The 17513-nt window shown below is 37.2% G+C and overlaps 1 protein-coding gene across 1 annotated transcript in view; it reads right to left on the bottom strand.

Moving 5' to 3' along the window:
* LOC128651610 (interleukin-5 receptor subunit alpha) overlaps positions 1 to 17513 on the bottom strand; it is a 112450-nt gene that overhangs the window by 41259 nt on the left and 53678 nt on the right. The window contains exons 6-7 of the mRNA XM_053704619.1: positions 12820 to 12953; positions 564 to 714 (exon numbers count right to left, since the gene is read on the bottom strand). Of these exons, the coding sequence (XP_053560594.1) occupies positions 564 to 714; positions 12820 to 12953 (285 nt within the window). The remainder of the gene's footprint in view (positions 1 to 563; positions 715 to 12819; positions 12954 to 17513) is intronic.

Raw genomic sequence — 17513 nt, 5'->3', positions numbered from 1 at the left:
AAGACACTTGTTCATAGTTCTCTCCCCACAGGGTAGACAGTTTCATCATAACTAAGGATTCTTCTGTCAAAACGAATAACAAATTCTTGATTATTCCAAACACTCCTAATGTAACTATAAACATATTTTAGCTGCAGTGAGTAACATAAAGAACAACAAAAAGACACTAAACTGATTATAAATCATGGAAACAAAAACATACTATACCCTCAGAAGTGGAACGGCTTAATGTGTATCAATGAGTATAATAGTGATGCTATTTGTTAAAATGGCAAGGCTTGTAAAGGAAGATCTTGGGGATTTAAGACAATGGGAGAAAGAGAGAGATTATTGTGCATATGTGGAATATAGAAAAACAATGACGAAGAAATCCAATTACATAGCAGCTATTACAGTGTAATGCAGAAATGGGATGATGAGCAGTGAATCTAGCCTGATTAGTTAGGATGTAATATTTTTGTTAATAATTGTATCAAAGTATCCCTGATTGACCTAGTTTTGTACTATAAAAATGCCTTTATTTAATTACAATAATTTTTTAGTCTGAAAATTATAATACTTACCAAATTTCAGTGGTTCACTCCATATACCCGGTATATTACCACCGTTACATGTAGTTAGTAGATATGCTCTTATTTTTAAAATATGTTCCCTCTTTGGATTCAAATTATCAAGTGAAATGTTACGTTTTGCCCTTTGAATAATGTTTTTTTTCTAAAAGAAAAATAAGGTCTTTTAAATTTCAATGATATTCATAAAACATAGTAAGGTCCATTTTATTTCTTAAGCATAATAAGTTTCTTATAACATGAGTTATGAAAAGCATTTATAAACAAATGTTTTATAGGCAAATGTCAGCTAAAAAATCACAACATTTAAATATGAGAATTAAAGGGTTATGAAACTCAATTTTTTCTTTCATGATTCAGATAGAGCATGTGGCTTTAAACAACTTTCTAATTTACTTGTATTATCTAATTTTTGTTCTCTAGGTATCCTTTGTTGATAAGGATACCTAGGTAGGCTCTGGAGCTGCTGATTGGTGGCTGCACATATATGTCTCTTGTTATTGGCTCACCCAATGTGTTCAGTATACTCCCAGTAGTGCATTGCTGCTTCTGTAACAAAGGATACCAAGACAATGGGGTCATTTTATGAAGCAGCTGCTTCTGACCCATTCCACTTCATGAAGCCCATCACCAAGAGAACTATCCCCTCAAAGTCCAAGCCTTCACAGATATCACAGAAGCTGCAAAATCATCAGCCTCAGCCGGGCAATGGACCAACCTGCTGCTAGCATTAGTAGTAGAGGGGTGTTGGTCAACTTATCAGGACCAGCACTAGTGGACATGGTCACACCCCACCACCATTTTTCCAGTAGCAAGGGGCCATTTATCACTGAACCCAGTGTTTCATTTAAACTCTTTGTATGTGATCCAGGGTAAGAGCAGCAGCACCAATTCTACTATTTACAACTATCTACAGCATCTGCACCACACCTGCCATGTTTGCCATTGTTTCCTATGCATCCTCCATTACTGGTTCCATTACCTTACTAAGCAGCAGCACTATCTTGTTTGAGACTCCCCAGATTTAAGAAGTTAGGACAGCATAAGCAGCAGTAGTATAATGGAATTAGAGGAAGCACTGTAGATGCTAGTATAATGTTGACATCACTTTCAAAATGTGTTGTAGATGAAATTCTCATCCCTATCTCTGCACAAATATGCAACAACCTTACATTTGCCTTACATGTGGAGGGACTACAAGTCTTGGGAGATAATGAGTGTGTGGAAGAGTCATAAAACACTATCTCTTTCTATACCATCTCATCCTACCTTTACTCCATCTGTTGTCATGCCAAGTCCACTGCAGCAGGTTGGAATCACATAAAGTCTTTTCCCGCATAGGTGCTAGACTCAGTGTTCCTCTTATACCACTAGCAGTCCTGGTATATCAAGTTAGGAACAAAGCAGCACCATCCTCTTTACTTAAAGTGTTGGAACAACTCACTAGTTCTGGGATGAAACACCATGTACCCACATACCACAGGGCTGTTCTACATTTAGAATAAAACATTGCTAGCCAGAACATTGGACATGATCAAGCTTTCACGTCCACTGACCTTTCAAGAACAGAGAGCAGTGGGGCAAGCAACACTTGAACAATTCAGTGTTTTACATTCAAACAGCAGTCCATTAAGTTGACACAGCCTATTATACATCTGATTGCTGTTGAAGGAGCTTCCTTCACCATCATAGAAGAAGAGCGCATTAAGCAGATACTAGAGGCTCTTGATGCTCACCTGATAAAAGGGTAAATCTGAGAAATGCGTTGTGAGATTCATCACTTTTTATGTAATTTTATTTATTTATTTTTTTAATAATAAATAAAATTAAAATAATTAATTGGGCTCACTACACCTTACAGAGCTTCTGCATGACATATTCCCAGCAGACGGAGGATCCACACTTTACCAACGAATGTTCACAAGTCAGCTGGCCGACTTCCAATTGTCCAGCCTGCATAAATAGCACTTAAATGCTTGTAAATCTGTGAGTACGTTTGCTTATTCTATCCAAAGATATAATCCGAAGATATCACACCATTTTTCTGTTTTCAGTTTTCTAGCTTTGGATCCCATGAGTGATCATTTTAAGAGGAAGCTGGCTTATTTGTATCACGAACCCCTTAAACACAATCACCTAGATTACGAGTCTTGCGTTAGCCTTAAAAAGCAGCGTTGAGGGGTCCCAACGCTGCTTTTCAACGCCTGCTGGTATTATGAGTCAGGCAGGAGAGTGTCTACCGCTCACTTTTTTTCCGCGATTTTAGCTTACCGCAAATCCCCTTACGTCAATTGCGCATCCTATCTTTTTAATGGGATTTGCCTAACGCTGGTATTACGATCGCCTGAAAAAGTGAGCGGTAGACCCTCTCCTGGCAAGACTCCTACCCCATTTAAAAATCAGTAGTTAAGAGTTTTATGGGCTAACGCCGTAACATAAAACTCTTAACTAAAGTGCTAAAAAGTACACTAACACCCATAAACTACCTATTAACCCCAAAACCGAGGCCCCCCCCCACATCAGAAACACTAAAATGTTTAACCCCTAATCTGCAGACCCGACATCGCCGCCACTTTAATAAATGTATTAACCCCTAAACCACCGCACTCCTGCCTCGCAAACACTAGTTAAATTTTATTAACCCCTAATCTGCCATCCCTAACATCGCCAACACCTACCTACATTTATTAACCCCTAATCTGGCTAATCTGCCGCCCCCAACGTCGCCGCTACTATATTAAATGTATTAACCCCTAAATCTAACCCTAACCCCCCTAATTTAAATATAATTTAAATAAAATGAAATTAAATTACTACAATTAAATAAATTAATCCTATTTAAAACTAAATACTTACCTATAAAATAGAAGTTCAATCCGATTGGCTGATCCAATCAGCCAATAGGATTGAGCTTGCATTCTATTGGCTGCTCCAATCAGCCAATAGAATGCGAGGTCAATCCTATTGGCGGATTGCATCAGCCAATAGGATTTTTCCTACCTTAATTCCGATTGGCTGATAGGATTCTATCAGCCAATCATAATTCAAGGGATGCCATCTTGGATGACGTCACTTAAAGGACCAGTCATTCAGTCATCGGCCGTCGGATGAAGAGGATGCTCCGCGTCGGATGTCTTGAAGATGGATCCGCTCTGCTCCGGAAGGATGAAGATAGAAGATGCCGCCTGGATGAAGCCTTCTGCCGTTCTGGATGTCCTCTTCTGGCCGGATAGGATGAAGACTTCGGACCCTCTGGAGGACCACTTGTGCCCGGCTGGGTGAAGACGGCTCAAGGTAGGGTGATCTTCAAGGGGGTATTGTTAGGTTTTTTAAGGGGGGATTGGGTGGGTTTTTAGTAGGGTTGGGTGTGTGGGTGGTGGGTTTTAATGTTGGGGGGGTATTGTATTTTTTTTTTTACAGGTGAAAGAGCTGATTACTTTGGGGCAATGCCCTGCAAAAGGCCCTTTTAAGGGCTATTTGTAATTTAGTATAGGGTATGGAATTTTATTATTTTGGGGGGCTTTTTTATTTTATTAGGGGGATTAGATTAGGTGTAATTAGTTTAAAATTCTTGTAATTCTTTTTTTATTTTCTGTAATTTAGTGTTTATTTTTTTTCGTAATGTAGTTTATTTAATTTAATTGTAATTAATTGTAGGTAGCTTAGGTAATTAGTTTAATTATAGTGTAGTGTTAGGTGTAATTGTAACTTAGGTTAGGGTTTATTTTACAGGTAAAATTTGTATTTATTTTAACTAGGAAGTTATTAAATAATTAATAACTATTTAATAACTATTGTACCTAGTTAAAATAAATACAAAGTTGCCTGTAAAATAAATATAAATCCTAAAATAGATACAATGTAACTATTGGTTATATTGTAGCTAGCTTAGGGTTTATTTTATAGGTAAGTATTTAGTTTTAAATAAGAATAATGTATTTAATTGTAGTAAATTTATTTAGATGTATTTAAATTATGTTTAAGTTAGGGGGTGTTAGGGTTAGGGTTAGACTTAGGTTTAGGGGTTAATAAATTTATTATAGTGGCGGCGACAGATTAGGTGTTAATAGATTTAATATAGTTGCAGCGACATGGGGGGGGCAGATTAGGGGTTAATAACTATAATGTAGGTGTCGGCGATGTTGGGGGCAGTAGATTAGGGGTTCATATGGATAATGTAGGTGGCTGCGGTGTCCGGAGCGGCAGATTAGGGGTTAATAAGTGTAAGATTAGGGGTGTTTAGACTCGGGGTTCATGTTAGGGTGTTAGGTGCAGACATAAAATTAATTTTCCCATAGGAAACAATGGGGCTGTGTTAGGAGCTGAACGCTGCTTTTTTGCAGGTGTTAGTTTTTTTTTCAGCCAGCTCAGCCCCATTGTTTCCTATTTGGAAATCATGCACGAGCACGTTTTGCCAGCTTACCGCTACCGTAAGCAACGCTGGTATTACAGTGAGATGTGGAGCTAAATTTTGCTCAACGCTCACTTTTCTGAGGCTAACGCCGGCTTGAAGAAAACTCGTAATACCAGCGTTGGCTTGTGAGCGGTAAGAAAAAAAGGCTTGTTAGCCCCGCACAGCCTTATCGACAAAAACTTGTAATCTAGGTGAATGTTATCACCAAGTGGACTCTTTTATGTGATATAGACTTTTGTTCTTTTATATATTTTTTCACATATTATTTTTTGTTTGATCATGGGTTTGGCGCTTTTAGCATGTCAATATTATATCTTGGCCAGCAGTACTGCTTTTTCTCTTAGACTACTTTTAGTAGGAAAGGACTACCCTCATTGTTTAATTCCTGCAAGGCTCTTCTAAAATAAGAACTGACAAATTTTATTACAAGGACAGAGACTTCATATTTTGCTTATAACTTTTCTTTACTGCTTAACAGCTTTTCAAAGTATAACATATAAACTGCCATCATTTAAAAGAAAAAACATAAATAACATCCAATGAGAATAGGATAACATAGGACAGTATTTGAATGTCCAGTAAACAGTAATAGGTATAAATAGTCCAAGTAGACAGTTAAACATCCTCTTTTCTTTTGCTGCTTGACAAAGATAAGTATTATTTTTGCTCTCATATATGGTTAATAAAACTTTGTTCCTTTCGTTTTTTATTTGCATACTGTATACTTTTATACTTATGTATAGGTGTTTTGAGGTCTATTTCATGTTATTATCTTTATGTTACTGCCGTTTTTTATTTTATTTTGTTTAACATTGATTTTAATTGCTTCGTTTTTTACTTTCATTTTAAAGCGCTTTTTTCATTCGCTTTTATTTTATTTAGCATTTTCGCTAGATCCGTTTTCTGCTATTCCCCCTTTACAGTTGTTTCCTTGCTTACTCTGCTCGTTTGTTCCCTGTAACTGTCTTAGGCTCCGGCCGCCATTTCCTTTGCTTCTTTCTCTCCTACGTCACGGGACTCATTTTCCCGCCTCCTTTTAGGTTTCCCTTCACTCACAATCTCCCGCCTCCTCATTACCTCATTCAGCTACGCCCTGACAAGACTCTGACAGTTTTTCTGCTCAACTAGTTTACTGTGATTAGCAACAATTATTTCTTTATTTGTTCTTTGAACTGTTGTGCATTTAATTCAATAGTTAAGTGGTTTAAGGATCTTTTTTGACTAATTTTATTTGGTTTAAAATTTTATATTTAGTTTTGTTCCTTATATAATTTTAAATTATATCTTTTGAGATTATTTTTTACAGTTAATTATCCTATATTTAATTGAAATGTCTCAAGATACATCTCCATCTTTAAATGAAACAAATTTAAGTAATATTATTTTATCCATGGAGAAATTTAAACAGCAAATGTCTGAACAGATGCAAAGTGTTATTGCTACAGTTAATAGTTCTCAGTCTGCTGTTCACAAAAAGACTTCTAAGAAAACAAAACATATTATACATAAACCTTTACCTAAAAAATCTAAAAGACAATTAAAGTCTGTTTTACGTCTGCCTGGTTCAGACAATAAAGATTCTACATTACAAAAACGTGATGATATTTCTAACTCAGAATCTGATTCTGAATCTGCTTCTCAATTTCAGAAAATAATTGATTACAGAAAACATGTAGACTTAGTTTCTACAACTGAGTCAAATGACTCCTATGATTTTTCTGATGAAGAATTTAAGAATGATGATAAGGATGATAATAATGATGATAATAACAATGATAATAATTTTACAGATATTATTGATTCTTCTTCTGAAGAAGAATCTAAAAAGAAAAAGAGAAAAATTTCTAATTCTCCTAAACCTAAACTCATTGATAATAAAGGAGATTTATTTACTGATCCTGATGAACTCCAACATCCTAGATCCTCCCAATGGAGACCATCTAAACGTGTTGCGAAGTTTTTAGATTATTATATCAGGAAACCATTATCTAAGAAAACAAAATCTACTCTGAAGGCAGAATGCCCTAGGCCTGACCTTCCTCATAATACTCATTTAACACCTGAAATTGATGTAAATTTATTAAAATTTATTGGTTCTAAAGATTATAATTTGAGAAAAGGTCCTGACCATTATTTAAAAGCATGCCAAGATAAACTACTTGATGTTTTAGGACCTGTAACAAAATTGTTTGAAATCTCTGAAGAGGCTATTTCTGTAGACTCACATGTTGATCCTTACATTTTAAGAGAATGGATTCAGAGAGTTGTTTATTTATTAGGTGACGCTAACACGTCTTTAGCCTCACAACGTAGACGCATTGTTCTAAGACGTATTGATCCTAAAATCTCTGACTTCGCTTTAACTGAGATGGGCCCTAAAGCTAATGGGTTACTTTTTGGTGACGCCGGACTGAAAGAACTGGGTCATTATGTTAATAGTTTTAATTCTCTTAACAAAATTAAAATGAGTACTAGAAAAATATTTTATCCTCAACAAAATAGAATTTTTGACAGGGCTGGGAAAGGCAGGGGCCGCTTTCCCAGCCGTACCCCAGCAATCTCCCGGTCCTATTTTCAAAACATGCCCTCTCCAGCAACTTCCCATTCATATTTCTTCCCATCAAGGAACAGACAATGGGCAAATCGGAACTTCAGAAACAGATCATCCCGCAGACCTTTCTCAGGTAAGTTCTCACATCTCTCTACTCACTCCTTTTTCCCAAAAAAGAATAGGAGGAAGATTAGCCCTTTTTTTATTCAAAATTGGCACCTTATTACTTCAGACCCTTGGGTTCTACAGACAATTTCAGGTCTTCATTTAATTTTCACTTCCCCTCCAATTCAAACATTTCTTCCAAATCCAATAAAATTTTCCCAATTAGATTTGTCCCTTTTGAATCTAGAATTACAAGACCTCTTAGAAAAAGAAGCAATAGAAAAAGTACATTTCCCTTCAAACTCCTTCATCAGCAATATGTTTCTGGTGAAGAAGACAGAAGGATCTTTTCGACCTGTAATAAATTTAAGAGATTTAAATTGTTTTCTAGAATACAATCACTTCAAAATGGAGGGTATTCATCTTCTCAGAGATTGTCTTCTAGATTTCGACTGGTTGGTTCGCCTGGATTTAAAAGATGCTTATCTAACCATTCCTATTCATCCAGAATTCAGAAATTATCTTCGCTTCCTTTGGAAAGATTGTGTTTGGCAATTTTCTTGTCTCCCTTTTGGTCTTTCTTCAGCTCCTTGGGCTTTTGCGAAAGTTTTAAAACATGTTGTAGCTTGGTTGAGAACAAGAGGTGTTCGTCTAATTATTTATTTAGACGATATTCTTTTACTCCACCAAGATTATTCTCAACTTCTGGATCATTTACACCTCACTATTTCTCTCCTTCAGAACTTAGGTTTTATCATAAATTTCAAAAAATCTGTTCTTATTCCTTCCCAGAATCTTATCTTCTTAGGTTTTCATATCAATACTCAATCTGCTACATTGAGTCTTCCATTAGAGAAAATAAAGAAAATAAAGAAAGAAATTATGTATCTTCTCAAAAGAGATCTTTTTCCCATTCGCTTTCTTGCTCGAATTATAGGACTTTTGTCGGCTTCAATTCAAGCTATTTTCCCAGCTCCTCTTCATTACAGAGCCCTTCAAAGATTGAAGATTCAATATCTTCGTCAAGGTTTCTCCTATTTCCACAAAATCTCTTTGTCAGAGGAAGCCAGAATAGAATTACAATGGTGGCTTGCAAACATAGAAGCATGGAATGGCAAAGCAATTTTCGGGAAATCTCCAGACATTATTCTGGAATCGGATGCAAGCAAATCAGGTTGGGGTACAAGATGCGGCCCTCATATTACAGGAGGAAAATGGTCTTGGTCAGAGAAGAATCTTCATATCAATTGTCTAGAACTTTTAGCAGGCTCTTTTGCAGTTCAAAGTTTTGTAAAAAACAATCAACCAATTTCAATTCTCCTTCGGATGGACAATATTTCAGCAGTCAAATATGTCAATCGTTTAGGAGGTACGACTTCAAAGATTTTATCCAATCTTACCAAGGATTTTATTCATCTATGTCTTTCTCAAAATATTTTTCTGCAAGCAGAATATTTACCAGGTCTCAACAATCAAGCTGCAGATTGGGGTTCTCGATATTTATCGGATGCCAGCGACTGGAAATTGAACAGAAATATTTTTCTTATTTTACAATCTCTGAGAGGTCCTTTTTCTATAGATCTTTTTGCCTCTCGTCTGAATTTTCAAATTCTTCCCTTTTTCAGTTGGAGACCAGATCCCATAGCATTAGCGACAGACGCCTTCCTGCAACACTGGCCAGTCAAAGGAGCTTATGCATTTCCACCTTTTTCGATGATTCCTCGAACAATCTCATTTGTGAAAAGGAATCTATTATCTCTCCTTCTAATAACTCCTTGGTGGCCAACCCAATCTTGGTTCCCTTCTCTTCTGGAGATGTCTTTCCTTCCTCCAATATTAATTCCTCTTCAACAAGACCTCCTCACAAATCCCATAGGAGAGTTTCACGAACTAATTCTTCTAGGTTCCCTTCAACTTATTGCTTGGAACATTTCAGGGGATCCTGGTCCTCCGATGGTCTTTCGTCAGGAGCTAAACTCCTCCTTCAAGAGTCTTGGGCACCAGGAACCAAAAATTTTTATCTTACCTCCTGGTCTAAATGGTCTAGCTGGTGCAGTATCAGGAGTCTGGATCCCTTTTCAGCCCCTTTAAATGAAGTCATTAATTATCTCACTTCTTTATTTGAGGTTGGTTTGGCTTACAGATCAATTAATGTTGCACGTTCTGCTATTTCAGCTGGACATGAACTTCTTCATAATACTCCTATAGGTCAACATGTTACTATATGTAAACTTCTGAAGGCTATTAGAGTTAAAAAACCTCCAGTACCAAGATACAAATATTTTTGGGATGTAGACTTAGTTATAAACCTTTTTAAATATTGGCCTGATAACTCTGATTTATCATTAAAACAACTTACATGTAAATTAGCTACATTATTATGTCTTTTATCATGTAAAAGAATTTCAGATGTTAGAGCTATAGATTATGATGCAAAGATGTTTTCTCCTCATGGTGTCATTTTCTCCTTGTCTAGACGTACTAAAACTTTATCCTCTTCTATATTTTATCCTTATTTCTATGAACAGCCTAAACTTTGTGTTGTATCTTGTTTAAAAATCTATGAATCTAAAACTATTTCTCTTCGAAATTCTTCTTCTAGTCAACTTTTGATTTTTTTTTTTCTCTTCCTCACTCTCCTGTTTCCTCTACTACTATTAGTAGGTGGGTTAAATGGATTATGATGCAAGCTGGTGTGGATACATTTTTTACTTCTCATTCAGTTAGAGGAGCCTCAGCTTCTAAAGCTTTCTCAAAATCTGCTTCTTTACAAGATATTTTGAATGCAGCAGATTGGTCCTCTGATTCTGTTTTTCGTCAATTTTATTTTAAACCTATTTCTTCTATTCCACACCACCTGGTATCTTAATTTTTTGTTTGCTTTAAACTAGCAAAATATGAAGTCTCTGTCCTTGTAATAAAATTCTGATTATCCTAATATTATGACGGAATAATCTAGATTTTATTAAAGAGACAGAGACGAATATTTTCCCACCTCTTTCATTGTTTATTATTATTCCCTCCCTATATATTTTATATTTATTATTTAATCATTTTTATATATATTTTCAGCTCCACCTTCTTCAACTCCAGGAATTTAAGAGAGAAGACTCTATAAATTTCTCTTCGGATTTTCTGAATTCACCAATTCCAAAGTTGTCTTCAAGATCAAGTTTGACTAACCCGTTCATTCCACAAGGGATTCGTTCCACTACTTTATGAAATATCTTGACTTGAGAAGTCTCTTCTGCTGTCCATCCACCATTCCACTCTTATTAATGCCCCAATTTCATTTGCAAAAGTAGACACTACCCAAACCCTTTCAAGAACTCCAAAACCCCACACCTGGACCTTTCAGATTTTGCTCCTGATTTACTTTTCCTTCCCACACATTACTGGCCCTGGGTTATAACATATACATGTTGGAGATATTCTCTCATACTGATTTCCATGCAAAATGTAACCACTTAGAAATACATGTATTGCTATATTTAAATAGACACAGACACAGCACTTCTAAATCTAGAACTACTTTGGATATTTCTGGAGAAAAAACCCCCATCTTATATAATTATTTTTAATTATCCTATATTTAAAGGGACAGTCAACACCAGAATTGTTGTTGTTTAAAAAGATAGATAACCCCTGTATTACCCCTTCCCCAGTTTTGCATAACCAACACTGTTATATTAATACACTTTTTACTGCTGTGACTATCTTGTATCTAAGCATCTTCTGACCGCCCCTAATCACATGACTTTTAGTTATTATCTATTGACTTGCATTTTAGCCAATTAGTGCAGTGTCTGCCACAATCCACGGGCATGCTCACAATGTTATCTATAGGGTTTACCTGAATTAGCTCTCCCCTGCTGTGAAAAGCAAATACAAAGCATGTGATTAGAGGCTGTCTTCAAGGGCTTAGAAATTATCATATGAGCCTTCCTAGGTCTAGCTTTCAACTAAGAATACCAAGAGAACAAAGCAAAATTGTTGATAAAAGTAAATTGGAAAGTTGTTTAAAATTGCATGCCCTATTTGAAAAATAATTTTTTTTTTTGGACTTGACTGTCCCTTTAAGTCTCCTTTAACACTTAATACTTTGTATACATGTTTAATTATGCACTGCAAAACTTTGCATTTAGAATTTATAAAGTAGTTTAACTCATAAAATTAAGATTTTTTCAGGTTCTGAGGATGGAAGTGCATGTGGCTTCACAAACATAGCCCTGCTACCTATCTGTCTCTAATCGACCAGAGCAAAAGATTTTCACATGAGAAACTGCAAAACAATAGAAAATGTGCTAACAAAATGACAGTGGCTAGCCTTGTATACTACAGTAACAAATGGCTCCACTATACAGTATATAAGGCAAGTGGTAGAAGGATGTTTAATATTGAAAATTATTTGCAGCAAATAAGGTAAATTCATACAAATTCTTTTCACACTCACCAAATATATTAATTTAATTCAAGGTAGCAGAAATGTATTTGTAATTACAAGGTAGTTAATGTCCCTTTAATTATTCAAATTTTAATGTAATTTCATTCTTGCAGAACCCAGGGTGCTTTATTATTATTATTATTATCATCTTAATTATTATCATCATAATCATCATTTATTTTTAAAGCCCCATCAAAGTCTTTAGTACTGACTGAGTGCGTGAGAAGTTAAATCTGTATATGTGCTCTTAGGGTACAATTTATCAAGGTCCGAACAGCCCTTGATGCCCCTGTTTCCGCGCGAGCCTGAAGGCTCACCGGAAATAGCAGTTATGAAGCCAAGACCACTGCTCCATAACTGGTCAGCCTGCTCTGAAGCTGCGGATATTAATCCGCCCTATCCTATACGATTGGGTTGATTGACACCCCTTGCTAGCGGCCGATTGGCTGCGAATCTGTAGGTGGTTGCACTGCACAAGCAGTTCACCAGTGCGATGTCTGTCGGACGTGATACGCTGCAGCGTATCATGTCAGACCGACATTGATAATTCGGCCCCATAGGCTCTTACATTTTGTTCCTCGCTTGAAAACAATCAGGAGTTCATTGTTATTTTTATGTCACCCTTGTTTTTGTGATTAGCTAATTATAATTGTTTTGGTACAGACATGACAGAAGTAATAAGATATATATTACAACATTTGCCAAAAAATTTAATATAAATAATGTAAATAGTTACCTCATATTTACTGCTTATGTTAATTTCAAATTGAAAACAATGATCTGATCTTTTATTTCTTGTGACTGGTTTATCCCATGTAATTTCATTCGAATCAAAATTGAATTTTATGTTCCCTGGAGCATTCAAAATTTCTGAAAATGAAATAATAATCAATAGTAGAATCCAGCTTAAATTTTATAGTAACATCTTTTTTAGTTATTGAAGTAGTTTTGTCTGAAAACTGTTCATAAACTAAACAAAATGTGTTCATTGACTAAACAAACTAATCAACTAATACAAAATGGGCTAGATTACAAGTGGAATGCTAATTTACCACGTGCCCGTAAATGGGCAAATTCTTCAGTGTACAGGCTTGTGATAAATAACCAGCCATTACAAGTGGCTGGTTATTGCTACTGCAAGCTCACACTCATAAAATTAACCAGAGATCAGATCTCTGGTTAATTTTGTAAATGTCCCCAAATTGGCCCCAAAATTATGTATAGTGTGCTTGTAATAAAACAAATATATAACATCTTTAATTTTAATAAAAATAACTGCAGAAAGCAGTTTTTGGGCTTAATGTTGGTGAGTTGTGGGGTATCAGAAAGAAAAAAATGGCACTGAAAAGTGCCTTTACAGGGAGTGCAGAATTATTAGGCAAGTTGTATTTTTGAGGATTAATTTTATTATTGAACAACAACCATGTTCTCAATGAACCCAAAAAACTCATTAATATCAAAGCTGAATAGTTTTGGAAGTAGTTTTTAGTTTGTTTTTAGTTATAGCTATTTTAGGGGGATAGCTGTGTGTGCAGGTGACTATTACTGTGCATAATTATTAGGCAACTTAACAAAAAACAAATATATACCCATTTCAATTATTTATTTTTACCAGTGAAACCAATATAACATCTCAACATTCACAAATATACATTTCTGACATTCAAAAACAAAACAAAAACAAATCAGTGACCAATATAGCCACCTTTCTTTGCAAGGACACTCAAAAGCCTGCCATCCATGGATTCTGTCAGTGTTTTGATCTGTTCACCATCAACATTGCGTGCAGCAGCAACCACAGCCTCCCAGACACTGTTCAGAGAGGTGTACTGTTTTCCCTCCTTGTAAATCTCACATTTGATGATGGACCACAGGTTCTCAATGGGGTTCAGATCAGGTGAACAAGGAGGCCATGTCATTAGATTTTCTTCTTTTATACCCTTTCTTGCCAGCCACGCTGTGGAGTACTTGGACGCGTGTGATGGAGCATTGTCCTGCATGAAAATCATGTTTTTCTTGAAGGATGCAGACTTCTTCCTGTACGACTGCTTGAAGAAGGTGTCTTCCAGAAACTGGCAGTAGGACTGGGAGATGAGCTTGACTCCATCCTCAACCCGAAAAGGCCCCACAAGCTCATCTTTGATGATACCAGCCCAAACCAGTACTCCACCTCCACCTTGATGGCGTCTGAGTCGGACTGGAGCTCTCTGCCCTTTACCAATCCAGCCACGGGCCCATCCATCTGGCCCATCAAGACTCACTCTCATTTCATCAGTCCATAAAACCTTAGAAAAAGCAGTCTTGAGATATTTCTTGGCCCAGTCCTGACGTTTCAGCTTGTGTGTCTTGTTCAGTGGTGGTCGTCTTTCAGCCTTTCTTACCTTGGCCATGTCTCTGAGTATTGCACACCTTGTGCTTTTGGGCACTCCAGTGATGTTGCAGCTCTGAAATATGGCCAAACTGGTGGCAAGTGGCATCTTGGCAGCTGCATGCTTGACTTTTCTCAGTTCATGGGCAGTTATTTTGCACCTTGGTTTTTCCACACGCTTCTTGCGACCCTGTTGACTATTTTGAATGAAACGCTTGATTGTTTGATGATCACGCTTCAGAAGCTTTGCAATTTTAAGAGTGCTGCATCCCTCTGCAAGATATCTCACTATTTTTGACTTTTCTGAGCCTGTCAAGTCCTTCTTTTGACCCATTTTGCCAAAGGAAAGGAAGTTGCCTAATAATTATGCACACCTGATATAGGGTGTTGATGTCATTAGACCACACCCCTTCTCATTACAGAGATGCACATAACCTAATATGCTTAATTGGTAGCAGGCTTTCGAGCCTATACAGCTTGGAGTAAGACAACATGCATAAAGAGGATGATGTGGTCAAAATACTCATTTGCCTAATAATTCTGCACTCCCTGTACATTGCACTCTATGGGGAAATGTGTGTTCACTATAAATATATATGTGTATGCTTATATACATATATATATATTTATGTGTTAATATGTGTATATAAACTTATAAACACATACATATATATGTATATATTCATATACATATATATATATATATATATATATATATATATAACATTTGTTGTCCATCGCTGCGCAACTTACCCGCTTCACTGCCATGTCTCACAGCAAGAGAATGAGGGTCCCATTGAAGCCTATGGAAGCACGCACTATTGAACGCAAAGCTTCCATGACATGCAAACATGAGCTCGCATTTGCATTGTGTCCACCTTAAAAACCAGTGCACATTTGTGTGCACTGGAATTATGAGTGGAACGCAAATATCGATTTTGCAAAAGCTCGTAATCTGGCCCAATGAGTTTATTCATTAGTCTGGTTTATCTACTTAATAGATTGGGGGAACTATCTATTAAATGGAGAAAATAAATTAACAAAAACATTGCTTCCATATAGTGTTTAAGACAGGTGCACACTCATGAGCCTGCCTAGTTATGCTCTCATGAAAAGGAGATAGTCTTGCAAAGTATGAAAAGAGAAAGGTCTGTGTTTTTTATTAGTTTTTTTTATTTGCATACTTGGGGCCATATGTACAAAGGAACAGATGGATAAGGTTGGAAACCTTTCCACCTGCCTTTGCGATGAGCACTGCCTGCATATACTATTGCACAAGGATTGCCTTGCGCAACACCCCCCCCTGCTCTTATGCGACCAGTCAATCACCACAAATGAATATGTGGTTAAGCAGCGGTTGTATGATTGGTAAAGCAGCCCTCTAGCTATAAAAAATATTTTTGACTTCTATGTTTCAAGGGTGTAACTATAGAGGCTGCTTAGTTACATTTGCAACCAGGCCCAGCCTCCTGTAGGGTCCGTCTGTCGTGGATCACACTCATGTGGATAGTTTTCTAAGCTAATGTATTGCTCTTGTTTCTTGTATCCTGCAGGCTATCATGTAAGAGGATTGAGGGAGGGAGAGGGGGTCTGCCGCTCACATAGCTGTCTGTGCAGGGTTAATGTAGCTCTCCTACAAATACAGCTGGGGATAGGCACCAGGCACAGCCCATTAATTTTATTTCAAGAACTCAACCCCTCCTATTGCTCTGTCTTGCATTTAACCCCATTTGCTTCCACTAAAGACTTAGAGGTCTATTTATCAAAGGTCTGTCTGACCTGATCCGACAGTGCGGATCAGGTCCAACAGACAAAGCTGAATGCGGAGAGCAATACACTCTCTGTATTCAGCATTGCACCAGCAGCTCCTGTGAGCTGCTGGTGCAACGCCGCCCCCTGCAGACTCGCGGCCAATCATCCGCCAGCAGGGGGGTGTCAATCAACCCGATCATACTCGATTGGGTTGAATTGTGGCGATCTCTGTCCGCCTCATCAGAGCAGGCGGACAGGTTATGGAACAGCAGTCTTTAGACCGCTGCTCCATTACTTGCGTTTCTGGCAAATCTGAAGACTCACCAGAAACACGGGCCCTCAAGCTCTATTCGGGGCTTGATAAATGGGCCTCTTAGGCATCTATTTATCAAGCCGTCAACCGCAAATACGCTGGAATTCCGCAGCGAATTTGTGGCGAGCCTGATTCCCCTTAGTTATCAAACCATACAGACCGGCAAAAGTAGAATTTTGTGACGTAGCATACAATCCGCCGGACTCAGTCCGACACAGATCGATGATTACATCATTACAGATGTTTCGAATGCAAATTTGGCACAATCTGACTACTTTTGCTAGTTATCAAATTTCTACCAGGTACGCTCGCCACTATTCCGGCCCAGCGTACCTGGTTTTCAATCCGCTGCCCTTGAGGCGGCAGATACCATAGGAATCAATGGGAGTCTGAAAGCAGCGAAAGCTCATGTTCGCTGCTGCCCGATATCCCATTGATTCCTATGTTAACATTTACAGCTAACACCCTAACATGTACCCCTAGTCTAAACACCCCTAATCTGCCCCCCCTACACCGCCGCCACCTACATTATACTTATTAACCCCTAATCTGCCCCCCCTACACTGCCGCCACCTACATTATACTTTTAAGCCCTAATTTGCCGCCCCGACACCGCCGACACCTACATTATACTTATTAACCACTAATCTGTCCCCCCTACACTGCCGCCACCTACATTATATTTATTAACCCCTAATCTGCCCTCCTATACCGCTGCCACTGTATTAAATTTATTATCCCCTAAACCTAAGTCTAACCCTAACCCTAACACCCACTAACTTAAATTTAATTTAAATAAATCTAAATAAATATTCCTATCATTAAATAAATTATTCATATTTAAAACTAAATACTTACCTATAAAATAAACCCTAAGCTAGCTACAATATAACTAATAGTTACATTGTAGCTAGCTTAGGGTTTATTTTTATTTTACAGGCAATTTTATTTTAACTAGGTAGAATAGTTATTAAAGAGTTATATTAACTATTTAATA

Source organism: Bombina bombina, chromosome 3 (genome assembly GCF_027579735.1).
Source record: "Bombina bombina isolate aBomBom1 chromosome 3, aBomBom1.pri, whole genome shotgun sequence".
In the NCBI taxonomy this organism is placed as follows: Eukaryota; Metazoa; Chordata; class Amphibia; order Anura; family Bombinatoridae; genus Bombina; species Bombina bombina.
This window is presented reverse-complemented; position numbering and strand designations above follow the sequence as displayed.